Source organism: Macadamia integrifolia, unplaced genomic scaffold (genome assembly GCF_013358625.1).
Source record: "Macadamia integrifolia cultivar HAES 741 unplaced genomic scaffold, SCU_Mint_v3 scaffold368, whole genome shotgun sequence".
Taxonomy (NCBI): Eukaryota; Viridiplantae; Streptophyta; class Magnoliopsida; order Proteales; family Proteaceae; genus Macadamia; species Macadamia integrifolia.
In genome coordinates, this window is record NW_024869721.1 from 347,508 (window position 1) to 365,984 (window position 18,477).

Consider the following 18,477-nt stretch of genomic DNA (forward strand, 5'->3'; position numbering starts at 1 on the left):
GGCGTTAGGTAAATGCATCACAGTTCAATATTTATGGGACTGGAATTGAGCTATATCGGTCTTTTGTATGTTCTTGACATTTTACTTATTGGCATATAATAGGAAGCCAATCATTAAAAGTTTGGACTCGCTTCCTAAATATATTTATTTGCACTCAACTCAACCATATTTATTTTAAGCTAATAAAAAGGAAACATATTAGAAACTTAGGCTCTGTACTGTAACGATTCTGTTTTTTTAACATGATTTTGGGTCTAGCACACTTTTTTGCATTTCTATTTTTTTGGAGTGATTCTGCATCTTAAATGTTGTATGGTAATCGCCAAAAAAAATGATTTTATAATCTGAAAGAAACAGAAACATGTATGGTTCGTACTTAACAGAATCGTTTCTGTTATAAACCAATATTTACATAAAGTGCCATCTTCACCATGGGTGTCAAAGTTGTGATTTTTAAATAAAATCTAAGGATAGTCAATGGTTTTTTAATAAATTCTAAGTTATGAAAACCATGATTACCCAAATAACTTAAGTCGAATGAGACAAATAAGAATATCTCCATATCAACAACATGGTGTTCACTTCAAATATGAAATATTTGGCCGTGTTTCCTTGCCATATGAAATATGAAATGTTTCAACAAAAATATGATCTATCATAATAACATAAAAGTATGAACAAGAATAAATGCAAGTATTGACATAATTCTTAAAGTATCTAATTATGAACTTAAGGGCATAAATTAGGTCTTCCAATTTAATTCTTAACTGCAAAACATGTCCCACTACTTCAAAGTTTAAATCCAATCATCAAAATGTAATCATGTAATTTGAGCCATTCCAGCTTTAACAGCTAACTCATTTGCAATCTTTTTCCTAAGATCATCCATCTGTCTTCTTCTTTCTGCTAAGCTTATACTAATGTGAGCCGGTGGTACATAATCTTGAATTTCTTCAGGCTCCTCATTCCACCAATTTTCACCAAACTCCTTAAAATTCTTGTCTGCAATTTCTTCCTCCCGAATGAAGTTGTGAAGTGCACAACAAGCAATGACGATGCATGTTTGGGTGTTCAATGGAAAACATGGCATTTTGCTCAGAATTGGGAAGCGCTTCTTCAAAGAACCAAAACTGCGCTCTATAACATTCCTAACAGAAGAGTGTCTATTATTAAATAGCTCTACTGCTGTCCTTGGACGTCTATTCCTATAATCATTTAGATGGTATCTTTGTCCTTTGAACGGCGTCAAGAATCCAGTAGTAGATGGATAACCAGAATCAACCACATAATATTTACCTAGCACGTAAAGTGAAAAGTAATGAATCAACACAATATGTAAAATAGAGCATAATCAACTGTTGAGGTTAAGATTTAGAACGTACCAGGTGGAGGATGAGGAAATTCAAATTTAGGGTTATTCAATGCCTCATTGAATACTCGACAATCATTTGCCGAACCCTCCCAACCAGCGTACACAAAATTGAATTTCATGTCAAGGTCACATGCACACATAACATTCTAGGTCGTATCTCCTTTCCTTCCTCTGTACGGTATTTGTTTGGATAGAGGTACAGAAGCACTAACATGAGTGCCATCAATCGCGCCAATGCAGTCCTAGTACCAATACATGGATATTCATCAAATCAAACCACGTATAACCACAAAACAACATAATCATTGTTTTAATCATAAACAACATACCTTGAAGAAAGGATAGAGCTTTGGTTTTTCAAGAATCTGTTTAGGGCAACGACTGAAGTTTGGAGGTTTGATATTCTCTTGTCCCAGTAGTATGAAAGCACGTAACACTTTCTTAAAGTGTTTACCTATAGTGTTAAGAGAACGCTGAAAGTGTTCTGCTATGTCTCTATACCTATCATTGTGACCAACGATAGATATAAACATTGCCAACTGCTCATCCACTCTTAAATATCGACTATCTTCCAACCAACCACGTTGTCGCATTAACGCTTCAAGGTTGAGGAAGACATGGCGTTCCATTTTATACTGTTCATAGCATCTGTCTACATGTCCGTTTAGAACCTCACTCACTCGCTCTGGTCCTGTCAATTTACTATCTCGTATGGGCTCTCTAGTGTATAATGAATCATGTGCTTTCATCAACAACATTATACACATCATGATTTCTGCATCAGTGTCATCCCTTTCCATTTGTTCAATGTGTTCCCTAGATGCGATCATTCTTTGATCCATTCCTATAATATAAAATTAGAAATATGAAAACACATCAAACCATAATTTTGAACAAATATCCAAGACACCTTAAAAAAAATGAAGGAAAACATAGCAAACCATCAAAGTTAAAAGTAGTGTCAAGGTACAATGATCAAATATTCAGGACATCAAATACTACAGTTATAAAAAAAAGTCAAGACACAGTCATCCATAACATCTTAAAAAGTGAAGGAAAACATAGCAAACCATCAAAGTTAAAAGTAGGGTCAAGGCACAATCCAAGTAGAGTTATCAATCTATCTAATTAAAAGAACTTTTCAAGAAGCAAACTACTGAAGGGTACGAAGGAGTATTGACTTCCGATGAGGAGGGCAGGAAATTAATGCTTCTCTCCATTGCGGGTCAGCCATTAACTTCCGAAGTGCTTTCTCGTATAGTGCTTCATCTAACTCATATCCTGACTCAAGCACCTCCATGGCCCTAGTAATTCCATACATCTGTTCCGTATTTTGGGTTGAAGCAGTGGACATGCTCGCATCTCGTTCTACCCTTGATTTACTAATATCTTGAATTGCCTTGAATGCCATTGACCAATCATTAGACTTGCTCCTCCTCCTTTTCGCATTTGGAGTCCTATCATGCCTATGCTTAGTAACTGGCATTTTTTCCACTGCTTCAGTTTGAGTGTCACCTAATGGAGTAACTTCATCAGCGGAACTTGACTCATCACAAGACTCAATCATATTCCTAGCATCATTGGCCCCCAAAGTTTCCAACATGGTTGTTTGAGTCCCACTTCCTTCGCCGTCTGCATATGTATCACCAAATACCATACATAGTTCTGGCCATTGTGGTAGTCCGTGCTTCTTAAATCGTGCCCAAGTAGGGTTATCCTAATAAATAAAAAATACGCATAATCAAATACTTGAATTGATATATCCTGGAATTTCAAAATACTCAAATTAAATACAAATTGAGTATACCTTAATATGCGATTCCCAGATGGATTCATCATCAACAGTACAAGTTCTTGAAGCAGTATCCCAACCAAAACCAGTTGTCTCCAATAGCTTCTTAAACTGACTATAATCCTGCCTCAGTTTGTTCACTTTGTTCTTCAACTGTACAATGGCATAGTTGACCCCAGTTTTTTCTTTGAAGTTATTGGCAATGTTGTTCCAACCAGCTTTATTAAAAGTCGAAGTAGTCCTATGTCCTTTCTTAACTTCCTCTACCATCAGAAAAATAAGGGTGTCTACATTTGCTTGGCTCCATTTTGCAGTCTCATTAACTGCTTGTTTTGAAGTTGACATTTTCTCACTATTTTACCAAAAAAAAAAAAAGAACATGAATTTAAAATCCAAATTGAAAACACTGATTTTCACCAAGGCACCCTAACCCTTAATCTATGATAGGTTCTAGAAGGTATAAGGATACAATGAAGCCCCATGAGAACAATTGAAGGTGTCAACCCTCTATCTTTCATTGGTGTCAGAAGGGATTCACAGACAGCATCCAAAATTACATAAACAAATGTTGCAAAATACAAAAAATATTCATTGTCAAGGGATAAAGAGTTACAGACAATGCAATGGATTTACACTACAATAAGGAGAGAGGTTTCTCTTGTGTCTTATTTGACTCTTTTATTCTTCTCCTAAATATGAAATATGAAACGGCAACTATTCATCAGATAAAATAGCAATAAACCAGACATGGATGTGAGCTCGAAAAGGTGATCATCCACATCGTCAATGTACGATGCAGAGATGAGCTCATGCTTAATAAGATTGGAGTGTTCACTTCCCAAAATAAACAAAATCTATGGTGCCACATAAAAAAACCCTTTTACCATAACCTACTTACTCCACATCATAAAATTACTTGGGATGCAGAGATGGCTTCATGCATAAACTCTAATCTTTGGTAAATATTTGAACATGTGGTACCTTATTTGGATTCAGCAACTTGTTAAACAGAATATTGTCAACCTGAACTCTTTTGTGTATATACTGGAATACATATGACCCTTTGGGAATCAAAGCATGAGTAGGGAACCCTCAACTAGGAAACAACAACAATAATATAGAACAGTTAATAATAGAGAGGTAAATAGGAAAAACCAGAGGAGTCCAACTATTATGAATGAAAAATGATCCGACATCAGACATCAAAAGTTAAAGAGAAATCAAAACTCGCATAACACTTTAAAAAGAAAAAACAATAAAATGAGAGAGTAATCGTTGTAGATTACTGAGAAGCAATGCGAACTCAGAAGTCAGAATAAACTTTGTTCAAATCATCCCCCAGTAAGACTGCAACCCCTACCCACTACTAGTACGAGTATCCAACTATCCAAATTCAAATCTTCATTTCTTCTTCCCCCAAGTCCAAACAAACGTGCAGTATACTTAACCAACCAAAATTTCCAAATCACTCCCACTCTCTGTTCCAAAAATTCAAATACTTCCTTCCTCCTACAAAAAGAGAAACAATAAGAAGGAGAATCTGACACTCCCACTACTAGTACTTTGATCTTTGGAGAGAATTTTCAGAATCAAATACTTCCTTACAGGACTTGTGCAATGGAAATCTATCTCGAGACCGGAGAGGACAGGGGACTTGCTCAGAAAATCATGGCGACTGCTTTCTTTGACTGAGAATGCCCGGAGAACTCGACGAACAACAAAAAGATAATTATCTTTTTTTTTTTATTTGAAAATATGAAACCTGGAGGATGTCCTTAGATATTGGAAATGGCGAACCAGCGAACGGGGGGCGGGAACAAGAACACAGAAAAAGATGAAGGAACCATGGGAAATAATGATAATGGGAAGAAGAAAGAGAAAATAATGAAGAGGGAAATCAGAGAATCAGTGGTAGGGTAAAGCAAATAGGGAAAGGGACCAATCCTGATCCTAGTTGACATTGATTGTGAAAAATGTGTTTCCCAGATTTAAGTAGAATTGAATTTTTAATAAATCTTGTGGATTCAAACCAGAGTCAAGAGACTGATCTGATGTCCGAATACAAATTTTTAAACCCCATGACAAATACAAGATGGTAATGTAAATGGAGAAGTTAGGTTGGATTTCCTATTGCTTATTTTGTGCCTTCCTAGTTATTCTTTTTTATTTTTGGGGAAGGTATCCAATCAGGAATCAAGCATATTGAGCATGAACCAACTTCTGTTGTTACCCAAAAAAAAAAAAATTCTGTAGCGCACAAGGAGAGGGAAAGAGGGGTTTCTCTGTTTCTAACCTATTTCTGCAGGAGCTTGGAGTGTCCGCTGCTGGCCGAGGAGAGCTTGGAGTGTCCGCCGCTGGTCGAGGAGAGCTTGGAGTGTCCGCCGCTGGTTGAGGAGAGCTTGGAGTGTCCGCCGCTGGTCGAGGAGGTTAGGGATGATGAAGAATCACCGATTTTCGTTTCCAATGAGGGAGGTTAGGGATGGGTTTCGAGCGAAGGAGAATGAAGAGATGAGGAAGGAAGAGGGAAGTGACTGTTAGGCGAAGGAGGAAGGAGGAAGGAGGAAGGAGGAAGGAGGAAGGAGGAAGGAGGAAGGGGTTTCTCTTGTGTCTCTCTTCTGGTATTCCAAGAAAGAGAAAGAGTTTTAGGGTTCGGTCGACTGAAGTTTTAAGGGTTGTTTATGTTTTAAGGGCAAATGTCGATTTTGCCCTTTCGTACTTAAGTCGGACTTTTCATCCAGCGCCTTTTGATCAGAATAGATTCTGATCGTGAGAAGCTTGGTTTTTATGCTTCAAAAAATGAATTCTAAAACTTAAAAAGTGCCGGTTCATTACAAAAAAACAAGAAATTGAACCGGACTCACCATACAACTTTTACTATATTTCTGTTCCAAAAAAATAAAAAAACAACAGAATTGATTTTTTAGAATGTTACAGTACAGAGCCTTATTGCCGTACTCTAGGTTATGTGAAAACATATAGATTTCCTATTTCCTGCATACGAATATTTGCAGATTTTGCCCGTAAAGACATTGAGGGGTTGTTCTTCCCCCCAACAAAATGTACATTACCAATTTTGTTGCTGATTTTTCATAAAAATTTGGTTAATTTTTTTGATGGAACTTAATGTCAACAATAGAGCTAGATTGACCACCTGGTTGGCACTTCCAAACTACTCAATGAGTTTGCTAGGGTTCAGAAAGGAATCTACCAGAGCTCCTGAGGCAATCTCTGAAAATCCATCTGATAAGCCCAAACCTCCTATTGAACAACCATGAAAGCCAAGCTTCATGACTAGTTTGGGGGGGGGGATGATATCATTACTCTATCTCTATGGATTTAGGGTGATGACTGAATGATGATAGTCCATTCTCTCACAATAGTTCCCTCCTCCATGCTATTTGACTGTATCATGCGCCGTTTTGACTTTGATTGGATCACTCGACTATATAGTTAGAAAACTTGTCAAGACCTCTTTGCAGATTTCGTGCCTGGGTTCCTCGATTTCTTGTGTGACTGCTGATTTAATTTGACCTTTGAACCTGGTTTTCCTTAAAAGTTGGATTTCCATTCTTTTTTTGTCATTTTGATTTATCAATATTTAATCTATATTAGACTTAGTTGAATTTATCTCATTCTTCATTTTTCTTGCAAGTGGCCGGTAAATTGCTCTTTTAATTTTTTATTTTTACTTGCAGTCTTATAAGAAAACTGAATATAAGTTTTTCATTTGCTAAAGAAAGGTAGTTCTAGCCTTTCCTTTTCCTTAAGGTTACTACCCAGTGAAGAAAATAAGGAGGATATTTGAGAAAGTTCTATTTTAATTTGTTTCATGAACCAGTCATTTTTTATTTTGGATGTAGCTTTCATGGTTTCATTATGATTATTACATGCTTCCTATTCCCATGAGACTGATTTCCCATATTTATTCTTCTTAGGTGACAGAATTTGAAGTTTTAATGCATAATCGAATACCTGTTGGATATGCTTCATGCCCTACACAAACAGTGAGTATCATTAGACTTTTAGAGTGTTGGTTGTGTTTTAGCTGAGTAAAGCTATAACTCAAAGTTAATTCATTAAATGCTTATCCATTTCATTAGGACATTTGATTGTTCACCTAAGGAAACATGTCTGCCTGAGCACGCTTGCATTTCACCTTTGCCCTCAGATTTCATCAATTTGTTTTTTTATGTCCATTTCTCATTTGGATATCTTTGTGTTTATTGTTCATTTAAAATACTATGGAACATGACCTGCCTATAATTCTTCCAATATAAAATAGGTCTATGATTTTTCCAGGTTAATTGCATGTAATCTCATTATAATAAAACTTAGTAGTTTAATCAATCTATTACAAGTAGGACATCAGTCCTAGCAAGACTAGAAACAACAAAACAAAATAGACAACTGAGTAAATAATCAGTCCTAGCTGAACTAGGACTCTCCTATTTGAACTACGACTCTCATAGTTAGACTAGGAAAACAGCAAGGGAGGAGCCTACACAATCCACAAGACTCCTCCTTCCCTCTCTTCTCACGGAAGCATTCTAACACCTTTAACAGCATATCTAGCTATACTTATATATTTGTCTTTTATGAAGTTCTAACCAATAAGATTCTAACCAACCTTATTGATTTATGCAAATTCCAATGAAAATTTATGTGGACGATAGATTCAGGATAAATAATTTGGCAACTAGTATTGTAGCTTTTTCATAGGTTCCATTTTCCTTGCATTAAGAAGTGGTGGAGTATTACATTTATTATATAATATCATTATACTTTTACATGACAATCTTTTTTTTTTTTTTTTTTTGGTGAATCGTTTGTTGAGCTATCCTAGGTACAAGTTTCTAAATCTCAGATCAGTCTCGAGATCGATCAACGCTGAAACCTATCAGGCTAGGATCAGAGTATTGGACAGATTTACCTGAGATTTTAAATAAATTTTATTACATTTTACTCTGGGGTAGTACTTGTGTATCAGGATCCAATTGGTCAAGACTCAGAATTAGGGATTAGTCAAGGCCAAAACCGATCCGATCTAGCCAATATTAACCTATCCAATCCGAGTTTTAGAACCATACCTGGGAGTAGCTTTAAGGTTTTGTTAACCTCACTGAAACAACCTTGCAGGTCACTAACTGTCTTGTCTGAATACATTACATGGAATTGTGGCCATTGGGAAACTCATAAAATAGGGGGAATTAAAAGGGGAAAAAACTATTTCTTTTAGATATGATTTGACTGAGACTCAGAATCTGTGAGGTTAACATGTTCGTGTAGTTAAATGTAATTGTTTTGTTCAGCTTGACACATCAGTTGATGTGACATGTGGGTTATGAAACAAATTTTGGTTGAATTCACAGAAGGTTGATTAAATTGAAAACATTTTTAATATTGAATAGTGGTTACCCATTTTATGTTATTGTACTGATGAATAGTTTTAATCCTTCGGTTATGGTCATCCATCCTTGCCTTATGTGGTGATTCCTGAGATTTCAAAGAAAGTTGATAGATTTTATTAGTTGGGTGGGACATCTGCTACATTCAGCTCTTGTGGATGACCTTGTAAGTTTATTACTCTTGGCTATCTACCGCAGACTTTGGAGAGAAAATAGGGCACCCATCTTTAAGAATGAGTTGTTAAGTATGAATTATGGTGTTTCAAATTGATCTTGCTTTATTAAAATTTGACTGCTTTCATGGGGTTTTAAGGTGGTGGGGTGTTTCTTTTTTCTATTTCAATTGGAATTTCAAGTAGTGGAAGCGCTACCTGTTTGTTTAGGCTGTGGGTGCTTTTGTAGTAGCCTCCAATTTTGGTGGTTGTAATTGCTAATTATTGGTCTTTGTTTTATTTTGTTCCCTTAAAATGTTACAAATTCGTTATGTTGGGCTTCAAGCTTCTGGATTTCTACATTAACCTTATATCTTGGTTCTTGGCTGATTGTGTTGGACTAGGAATCAAAGTTTTGTAATGTGGTTTAATTATTGAGGGAGGGGAGTGGAAGAGCCTATGTAGTGTGTTTCTTTTGTATTTGTGCAAGTGTATACAAAATCTATTTTTTCCTCCTTCCTGGCAGGTATAAAAGCTGATATGGTATCATGTAATGGGATACTTAGATAGCATCGATTTATTGGTTCTATTTGTAGAGGAACTGATGTGCTTTGACATGATATGTTTCAGTACGAAATAATGCCCATCAATACAAGTTTTGTCTTATTTGTGTCAAGGTCCTTTAGGTGATCCTTTCAACCATGGCCGAAGTAGATGCGAAGGAATACACGAACATATGATGGTAATTTTATTTATTTTTTTGCTAAGGTTAGTTATCAAGGCCTTCGACCTGACTAGTCCCACGGGGCCATACTGACCCAATCACCGCATGGACCGGGTCATACTAGAGTTGATTGAGAAACATTCAACTTTCATTGAAAGCAGTGAAGAGCACTAAAAACCCCTATGTGAATTGCCCCAAGGAGGTAAGAAGAGTCGAAACTCAGAACCACACGCTTCCTGGGGCGAAGGTCCCTTGCTAACTCGGCTACCCCCTTGGGGTTGAGAACATATGGTAGTAGTAGCAACTATGACAATGGAAATGTTCGAATGGTTAGAAGAACATTGACATTGCGAATATTCTAATGGTAGCATTGGGTTTTATAGCACTATATACTTGGTCCCAAACCCAATTGAGGACTATCTGACTTAGCAACTGAGATAATGTTTTGTACCATCTTGTTAAATTATCCGTTTTTTGAATCATTTTCTCATCTTGTAAATATCTTTCTCGAAAACTTGAGTGATTGGATGGAGGGACTCACAGGTATATGAGGGGACACAAGGCCTCAAGGGTAACCGATGTGGGACCATAATCCCTACAGTTGAGAGGAAAGAAATCAACATAATCAATCTGGTGATGTAAGTAAACATCTTGCATGGAAACGTAGGTAATTTTTTCTCCTCCTCCTTTCTTATTTAGTATTTTTCTTTCCTCTCTTATCTCTTCATATCTTCTTTACTGATATTAAGATTCTGTTTCATCTTTAGTATTATTCATCCCTATATTTCTTGATCTGATTGCCTATTCTTTTTGATAGTTTGAACAACTGGAACGGTAGAAAATTTCCTAGACCTATTCCTAATATATTTTCCCTTAATTAGCCTATATACTTTGTGATTTTTCCCATGTCCAGGCATTTTGCCACTTCTAAAAATTTCATGAAAATTTCTTTTGCTAGTGTGTCCAATTTAACCACATTCTTCCATTAAGAATTCATTCCTCCAGTCCTATCACAGATCTAAAATTTGATCTTAATACTTAATAGTAATGGACCTGACCTATTGCTATTTTCAGATTTCATCATGAATCTGAATTCTGTTTGAACCCAGAATGAATAGATGCAATTCCCTTGGTTTCATACAAAAATTTCAGCCCTTATTCCCACATTAGTATCTTTTCCTTAAGCTGAAATCTGAAATCTAACTTGCCGTAGTTATAAGCTACCATGTTTGTACTGCTTCAGTTGGTCATATTGGATTGCGCAAAGTGTGGTCATAGTGCATTGTGCATTGTGCATTGTGAAATCTAATTTTGGTTCTATTCCCACATAAATGCAAAATCTTATCATTTAGATCTTAAAATTTGCTGCATAATGTGGTCTAGAATGTGGGTCATTCTTGATTTATTTTTTGCAATATTCTCTTTGCGGGTATGATTGTCTTTTCTTTTTCTGGTGTGAGTCTTGTGCTTGATTCTTGAACCTGTTTGAGTCCACATCTACTTGTTTTGCAGTTTGTATCTGTTGCTCTTCCATTAAATATTCTTTAACTGCCTGGTGATTGTGAATGTTGTAATTAACTTGAGTTACTATTTACGACTGCCTGATCTGGCCTTAGTTTTTGCGTAAAAGGCACCCACGTTGGTTGCCTAGGCGGAACCTAGGATTTTTCCCCCTCCCTTTGTTGTGTTATTCCATTTCTTAGTGTTTAAAGCAATAAGATACTAAAACCTACGTGGTATGCACATCTAGGCGACCAAGGTGACGCCTAGGTGCCCGGCCAATGCCTTGTGTTTCAGAGATGACAATGGTATTTTGCTGATACCTACATAGCTGGATATCAAATGAAGAATATTAGTCATTTACTGACATTTCTTAGTTGATTATTTCACTTCTTTAATTAATTTTGTTAATGACCATGGGGGAAGTGAAAATTGTTAAACCCTAGTTTAGCAAATTTTTTGTCTTAATTTCTTGTATTGAAATAGTCTTAGAAGAGGATCACTAGACTAGATAGTTGCATATTCCCTACAAGTTTGTTTTCTTTTAATACCTTTGCTAGATGCTCGCAATTCCATACCTTTTTGTACACATAATGTGACATTTGGTCTAGAGTTTGTTTGATGAATGCTATCTTAACAAGATGATAGATTCCAGTTTGACCTCATGGGTCATATAATGAAAAGTACCATAGTATTTTTGGCTAATCTATTTAGGCCCAAGAAGGTTTTCCTCAAAAGTTACAGTTTGGAAAATGCAATTTGCTTCTATCATTTTATCCCCTGCAGCTCCGTAAGAACTCACAAATTCACTTAGTGGTTCTAGCTGCTAGAACTTATAGTTTTGATACTTTTCTTGTTTGCATTGCTAATCCTTTCTTATGATTAGATGTTGTCTTGAAAATTTTGAGGTGTCTCTTTCACGTTTAATTCATATAGGATGGATATATTATCATAGTAGTCCTCTCTTTCATTTGAGAATGTTATTGAAACAAATTAGGATCTGAAACCAGTAGCTGCAAATAGAAGAGAGAAGAGATGAGAGGTAGAGGGAGCAATTTCTGAGCCATGATAGATTCACCTTGTGTTCTATCATGGGCTACTATCTTTATTAATAATATTTAGTTAGCAGGTAACGTACTCTTAAGCAGGAATACTTCTAAGAGTAGATGTCTTTACAATAAAGGATCTAAGAGTATATGTCTTGGTACAATGAAGGGAATAAAATAAAAAGACTACTCCAAGAGACTCAATTCATTGCATGAGAACAAAGAAAATACTGGATCGGCTAGATTTAAACAAATCTAGGTAAATGTTCTTCAATAACATCAATAACAACCATCACTCTATGCAAGTACCAATTTTAAAAAATTGCTACCCCAAACTGATGTGATCTGGGGTCCAAAACTCTAAATGGGGTTCTATGGGCCAAAAAAAGACGAAGGGTTGTGCCATTTGTGTCAGTGTCGGCCAGTTCCAGATCATTTGAAAGAATGTTGTCTACAATCTGGGAGTAGATTTCTTCCATTTCAGGAAAATGAACGAATAGCCGTCTTTTCCACGGTCGCCTTCCACATCGATCACGAACTTACTCTAGAATGAAAGTGTGAATAGACTTTCATTACCTCATGCTGTTGTAGATGGGCTTCGGGATTGGCGTGGGGGCCTCATGTTGGTTCTGGCGAAATTCAGTTATAATGAAGGAATTGAAAAGCTGCAATTAAACTCAATATTCAAGGTGATACATGGTAAATCAAAGGAGAAATGACATAGGGTATTAGGATTTATTGATTGGGGATAGAGTTGAAGGGGTTTTGATATTGTGGACAAAGGAGTCTAAAAGAATATAGGAGAGGGCACAAATGGAACTCAATTAATAAATTTAGGATAAAAAGAATAAAACAAGGAAAGAAGTACTTAAAAGAGTGTAACATGACTGTCTACACCTTTTTTTTTTTTTATGAATAAACAATTCATTACCAGGAGGAGAAGAATATACTAGGGGGAAAAAGGGGGGTGGAGATGCCTAAGCCAACAGGGAAAGGCAAGCCCCAGGGGGAACAACAAAAACGAAGAGCAAAAACGCAATAGCTCAAAAGTGACAAAAGGGGCTAAGGTGGGGGGGGGGGGGGGGGAGTCAAACATGATGGATTAGGTCCACCTGCAAGTTCCAGGGGGAGATGATGTGGGCATTTTTTGGGGATAAGAACTACCAAGCAACTGTAGTAGTTAAATACTTCAACTCAATAACAAGTCCCTAACAGTCAATCTTGTGCATTCAGTGAGTTCATATTACTAACTAACAAAGTGGAATCATGCAAAATACTCCACAAACTCAATCTAAATGGGAAGCAATATTGCCTGGCTAACAGTCCTGGATTTTGATTGCTCTCAAACACCAAGAAACCAAATTCAAGACACGGATCAAGAGAAACCAAACACGTTAGCCCCACTGAATCAAAATTTACAAATCCAAATCGGACAAGTGATACAAAAATGAGGATTGAGAGAAAGAATATAGGGTTGTGTTGCAATTAAATATTTACCACTTGGAATTGCTGGGGTTTCGCTGAATAAGATCTTCTTGCATGGAGGAAGAGGCACATCAGATCGATGATCAGACACAAGCCCGGTGGTTGAAAATAAATGAAGGGAAATTAGATTAAATTTATTTTACTTATTAGATGATATATTTTAGAGAGAGAGAGAGAGAGAGAGAGAGAGAGAGATGAGAGAGCGTAAATGGGAATATACCCAAGGTTCAATATAACGCTTGGATCCTGCTTAGAAATCGCTGGTTTGGAATCCTGTCTCATGGACTGGTAAAGGATTCTGATCAGAGGATCAACAGAAAGAGACCGTCTCAGTTGATAATCTGTTTGACTCTTGACAGCTGCGTGAATGCATGCTAACGAATTGGCATTACTCCATTCTATTAAAAAAATAAATCCTTCAGAAAAAAAAAATAGCATACTCCTAAGAAAAAAAAAATATATATATATATATATATATAAAATAATAGCATACCACAAATGTTTTTGATATACAGCATACCACCGAAGTTGACCCAAGAAGAACGTCACATGTGGAAAATAAGGGCAAGAAATGGTAACCAGATGTGTGGCTATTGTACCAGTGCCTGTGCTGATGGGGAAGTGCACATAGGTAACATCAAAAAGTACATAGGGTGTGGGGATTCACTTCAGATAAACCAATGAGAGGGCATAGGAAACAAGACTAGTGACAACAACAATTGCCTAGCACAGTTGGTGAGCTGTGGTGTGTAAAATCCCTTGTTCACTAAGAGGTCTCAAGTTCGAACCTCTTGGTTGTTACCTACTTCCCTCCCTACCTAAAAAAAAAAAAAAAACAAGGACCGGTGACGATTCTTTTTCCTGGGATTTTTACCTTCCATGAAGGGTCAAGCGATTATTTTTCCCCTCATTGTGTCTTGGCACGGGAACCATGCAACCTTTTATGCTTTTTTTTTTCTCAAAAAATAATTAGGGAAAAGGAAGCATGAAGGCAACATGGCCCTTGTGCTCAGACACAGAGGGGGCAAAATGACCACTCAACCCTTCATGATTGAAAGGTGAAAATCTCACTCATGATGTTTCCATACAGACTTATCCATGGAGCCCGCACTGGTGCAAGGCCATGATGTCTTTTAGGGAGTCCCCTTCCAATAATTTATTAGATGAGAATTAGCAAACATATGATGATATTAATACAAATATTAGAGATTTGATATTGAGAATATCCTTCAATGTTCTATTCATGGAATAAGTATTGTTCAATAAATATCCACGGTCAATACAGTTTTCTCGAATAACTTCTTAGATGCTAATTGCACGCGAGTGAATAAGAATGCTCCCACTCTTGTGTAAGTAGGCCCAGCCTTGAGATATGTGAGTCTCATCAGCTGGTAATACCATTTGAATCATGGGATTCAGTACCCATGGCTAGCCAGACACAAAGCAGGAGAGAGAAAGTGAAACAAGAGAGAGAAATAGAGGATTTCACTACTCTCTCCTGTTTTGTATTTACCTGGTCCCTCTCTAGCCACCTCTGGCTGGAGAGGATCTAAATCGTGAATCTTGACCCCTATAAGGTTCATTATTTATTTACCCAAAAAAAAAAAAGTTCATTATTTGAGTGTTGGCTAGGGCATGATCTATGGGACCACTGCATGGTGTGGTCCTTGCGGTTATCATATTAGGTGCACGTTGGACAAATATTTTCAAGCTTTATAATTATTTTTATCAAAAAAAAAAAAGAGTAAGAAAGTATACAAAATAACATCCATAATGTTCAGTGATGCTATCAACTTTCAACCAAAAACAAATAGAGGTTGCCAACCTTTAACTTCTCTCCTCTAGATTTCGTAGAGAGATTATGGGCTAAGATAGCAACACTTCTTGACAATTCTTAATTACAAACTATTAACATAAAAATATGCAATCGACAAGAAACATGTCAAATGAACTGAGCGGGCGACAAAGCCAAGATATATATGGGACTAAATGGCCTAAGCCTTACAGGATCATCCACCCAACCTGAAGCAAATGCCTAGATCAAAAGTCGACCGGCCAATGTCCCAAAAGGACTTTAGCGATGGATCATCCTCACCTAGATATGCCCAAAAGGGATACCAAGCCTAGTTTGTGGGCCACAAGATACCAAACAATCCTAGTCCGAAAAAGGTCTCTCAGTAGAATATTGAATCTTCCTTAGAAGGAAGTGTATCTCACCATATCCCCTGGGATATGACCAAAACAAGTTCTCATAATGTCAACATCCTCAATATTCACTTTCCTGTTACAATTCTTGCTATCATCAGATTCCTACCAGCATTAGGAAGCTCCAAAGTGGGACTCTCGCTTCAATGGTCGCCACCTTCAACTATAAATACACAGGAAAACCTCTTTCTAGAGGACCGATCATTTTCCATTCTTATTAAAATTATCTGTTTGCCAATAGAACTGACTTAGGATCGAAGAGCCCCCTACCACATTAGCATGGAGCTTACTCTATGTGCAAGACGTAGAAACAACCTAGGATGATTTCTTTTCGCAACACAAATGAACCATAGCATTTAATAAAATAGTTAATATCAAATAATACATGAAATCATTCTTACAACCACATGACCTCATCAAACTTTTGCTAGAAAAAAAAAAGTACCTCATTAGACTTCTAAAGCATCTGGGCCTACTGTTTCATATCAATCTAAGCTTCCATATATTTGCCACCTAATAGCAGCTTCCATATATTTGCCACCTAATAGCAGCACTCCTTTGATCCCTTTGAGAAATGAGAAGCCCCTTTTTGCACTTCCTGTTGTACCCTTGTTTAGCCCAACAAATATAGTCTACAATAGAAAAAGAAGTAGTAATCGGTAGCAAATTTACAATGTGGGAATGGAGGAGGCAAGGGAGATAATTACAGATATGAAATCCATCAAGAGATGTTCTGCCACTATATATAACATAACTATAAATAGATTTTTTTTTTAGACAACAACTTGATTCCTGTGGATCCAAATGACATACAATGAGAGAAAATAATGCTGAAAACCCATTGATGATCAAGAGCCAACAGAGTACCATCAATTAATACAGAAAAAGATATTAAAATGGGAGACATTAGCAAATCTTTAGTTTTCAAACCCAAAGCACCTATAGCCCAAATTCTTTTCAAGAAATCACATGAAAAGAAATATATGCCATAATATCTCAGCTTCTTTTTTACAAAAAACCAACATCATCTATACACACAACCTGTGACACCCTAGTTTATTCTAACACACTTCCTATGTCCAGAGGAAGAATCGGAAGAGAGGAAGGCTGCATTGGGATGGTTGGCAGTGGTAGAGTGTCTAGAAGACAGAGATGACCCAACTTGCCAATGCTTAGGCTGCCAGCACCACTAGAAATTTTCCAGAAAACATGGGCAAAAAGGTAATATTATATAGGAATTGCATGGTGCAACTTAGATAGGGAGAAGGGGCTCAAGTTTGGGCTAGACAGTAGCCATTGGCAGGTCCCAACCAGCTGTCCAGTGGAGCTGACAAAACCCATAAAAATGACTTTTTACTGTGTGGGGCCCATACCTCTGCATCATTGTTCCCCACCCTTGCACCATGTGAAGAGGCATGTTTAGGGATTGTAACCCATATTTTATATCAATGGGTAGTGATATACAAATAAAGTTACAAATTAATATTGTAATAGGTTGCAATAGGTGACTTAGTAAGGTAATAGCCAAACAGACCCTTGGGTTTGATTTAGTTGTACTATATAAGCTATATGGTAGCATAACTCATTCACCTTAATCGAATTTTTCTGCTACAATGGTAAGGAGAAGAAGAAGGAGAAGAGGAGAAGAAGAAGAAAGGAGAAGGAAAGAAGGGAAGAGGAGGAAATAGAGATGGAGCTACTGCACCGCAGGCAGCTTTTGGACAGTACTACACCCAGGTAAGTGCTACTACCAAGTACAGTACGAGAAATCAGTTGGTTCAACTGAATTGGCAGTTAGATTGCAACCCATGGATACAACCCTAATTAATGGACTAACGTGGGGGAAAGATTTCAATCCTACAAATTTAATTAAATTTATGTTTAAATTCTGAAAATTTTTGTAGAATTGGGTGTACAGGCCTAAGTTTAGCTAATTAGATCCCAGAGTTTGTCAGTATGAGGCCTAAACCCTACCCTCGGACCTATTGCATAAGGACAGAGTAAGGGAATGAAGAATTTAACTCAATTCTGAGTCTGTTGTATACAGCAGCAGCCTTGGCAGAATCGAATCATGCATAAAACTAGCACCGATAGGTGCGAACGGCCAGCCTATGGCGGTTAGGCTGACCTACTGATGGGGGTTCCAGAACCTTTAATGGAACTGATGTGGCCAGTGGGTCCCATATTCATGGGTGGTGCCTGTTAGCACATATTTCAGTCAACTGAGTCCCTATTGGGGAAGGGGTTATGATGGGGTTCCATAATCTGGAATGGGTACTAATGTGGCGAGAGGGTATCCTATCCCAAAGTAGGGCCTGCTACATCACTTATCAAAAAAAAAAAAAGACATATTTTTGATAAATTGGCTCTATTAAAGGAAGGTCTACAATACAGGGGATTGCATGATGGAAATCTAGGCAAGTCTGAGACATTGAGCTTTTAAATTCAAAATGGAGAGGTTAAGGCAGGAGGGTTATGTATTAATAAATTTATATATAGTGTGCAATTAGGAACTAAAATCATCAGTGAGAACGTAAATCTAATTTTGGGAATTTATCACACTATTGATTCGGGAGACAAGGTGAGTGGGTGTTGATTTTATTTTACAGAGTAATCTTTTATTTTAATTTATGCTTGTCACCCATGCATTGTGAAAGTCGTATTATATTTATCTATTATTGGTATTGTGGAATTGTGTACCTGACACGCTGTGGAACTGAAAAATGAAAAGGTAAAATAGGTAAGACATGACATGTGTGTGCCCGGTGATTACTTGCATGCTTGTGTGTATGGTTA

At 37.0% G+C, this 18,477-nt stretch overlaps 2 protein-coding genes across 2 annotated transcripts; both read right to left on the reverse strand.

Moving 5' to 3' along the window:
* Nucleotides 1-892: 892 nt before the first annotated feature.
* Nucleotides 893-2,310, reverse strand: LOC122068301. Its single transcript, XM_042632178.1, has 3 exons — nt 1,702-2,310; nt 1,383-1,614; nt 893-1,296 (listed from the first exon to the last, which is right to left on the reverse strand). Exons 1-2 carry the CDS (start codon nt 2,212-2,214, stop codon nt 1,519-1,521), a joined length of 609 nt encoding a protein of 202 aa, XP_042488112.1. The 5' UTR covers nt 2,215-2,310; the 3' UTR covers nt 893-1,296; nt 1,383-1,518.
* Nucleotides 2,311-2,525: 215 nt separating this feature from the next.
* Nucleotides 2,526-3,377, reverse strand: LOC122068293 (the record flags this gene model as incomplete). The annotated part of the gene is made up of 2 exons (XM_042632165.1): nt 2,526-3,089; nt 3,180-3,377. Coding segments are annotated over 2 exons (762 nt in total), but the record flags the coding sequence as incomplete, so codon positions are not given.
* Nucleotides 3,378-18,477: the final 15,100 nt, after the last annotated feature.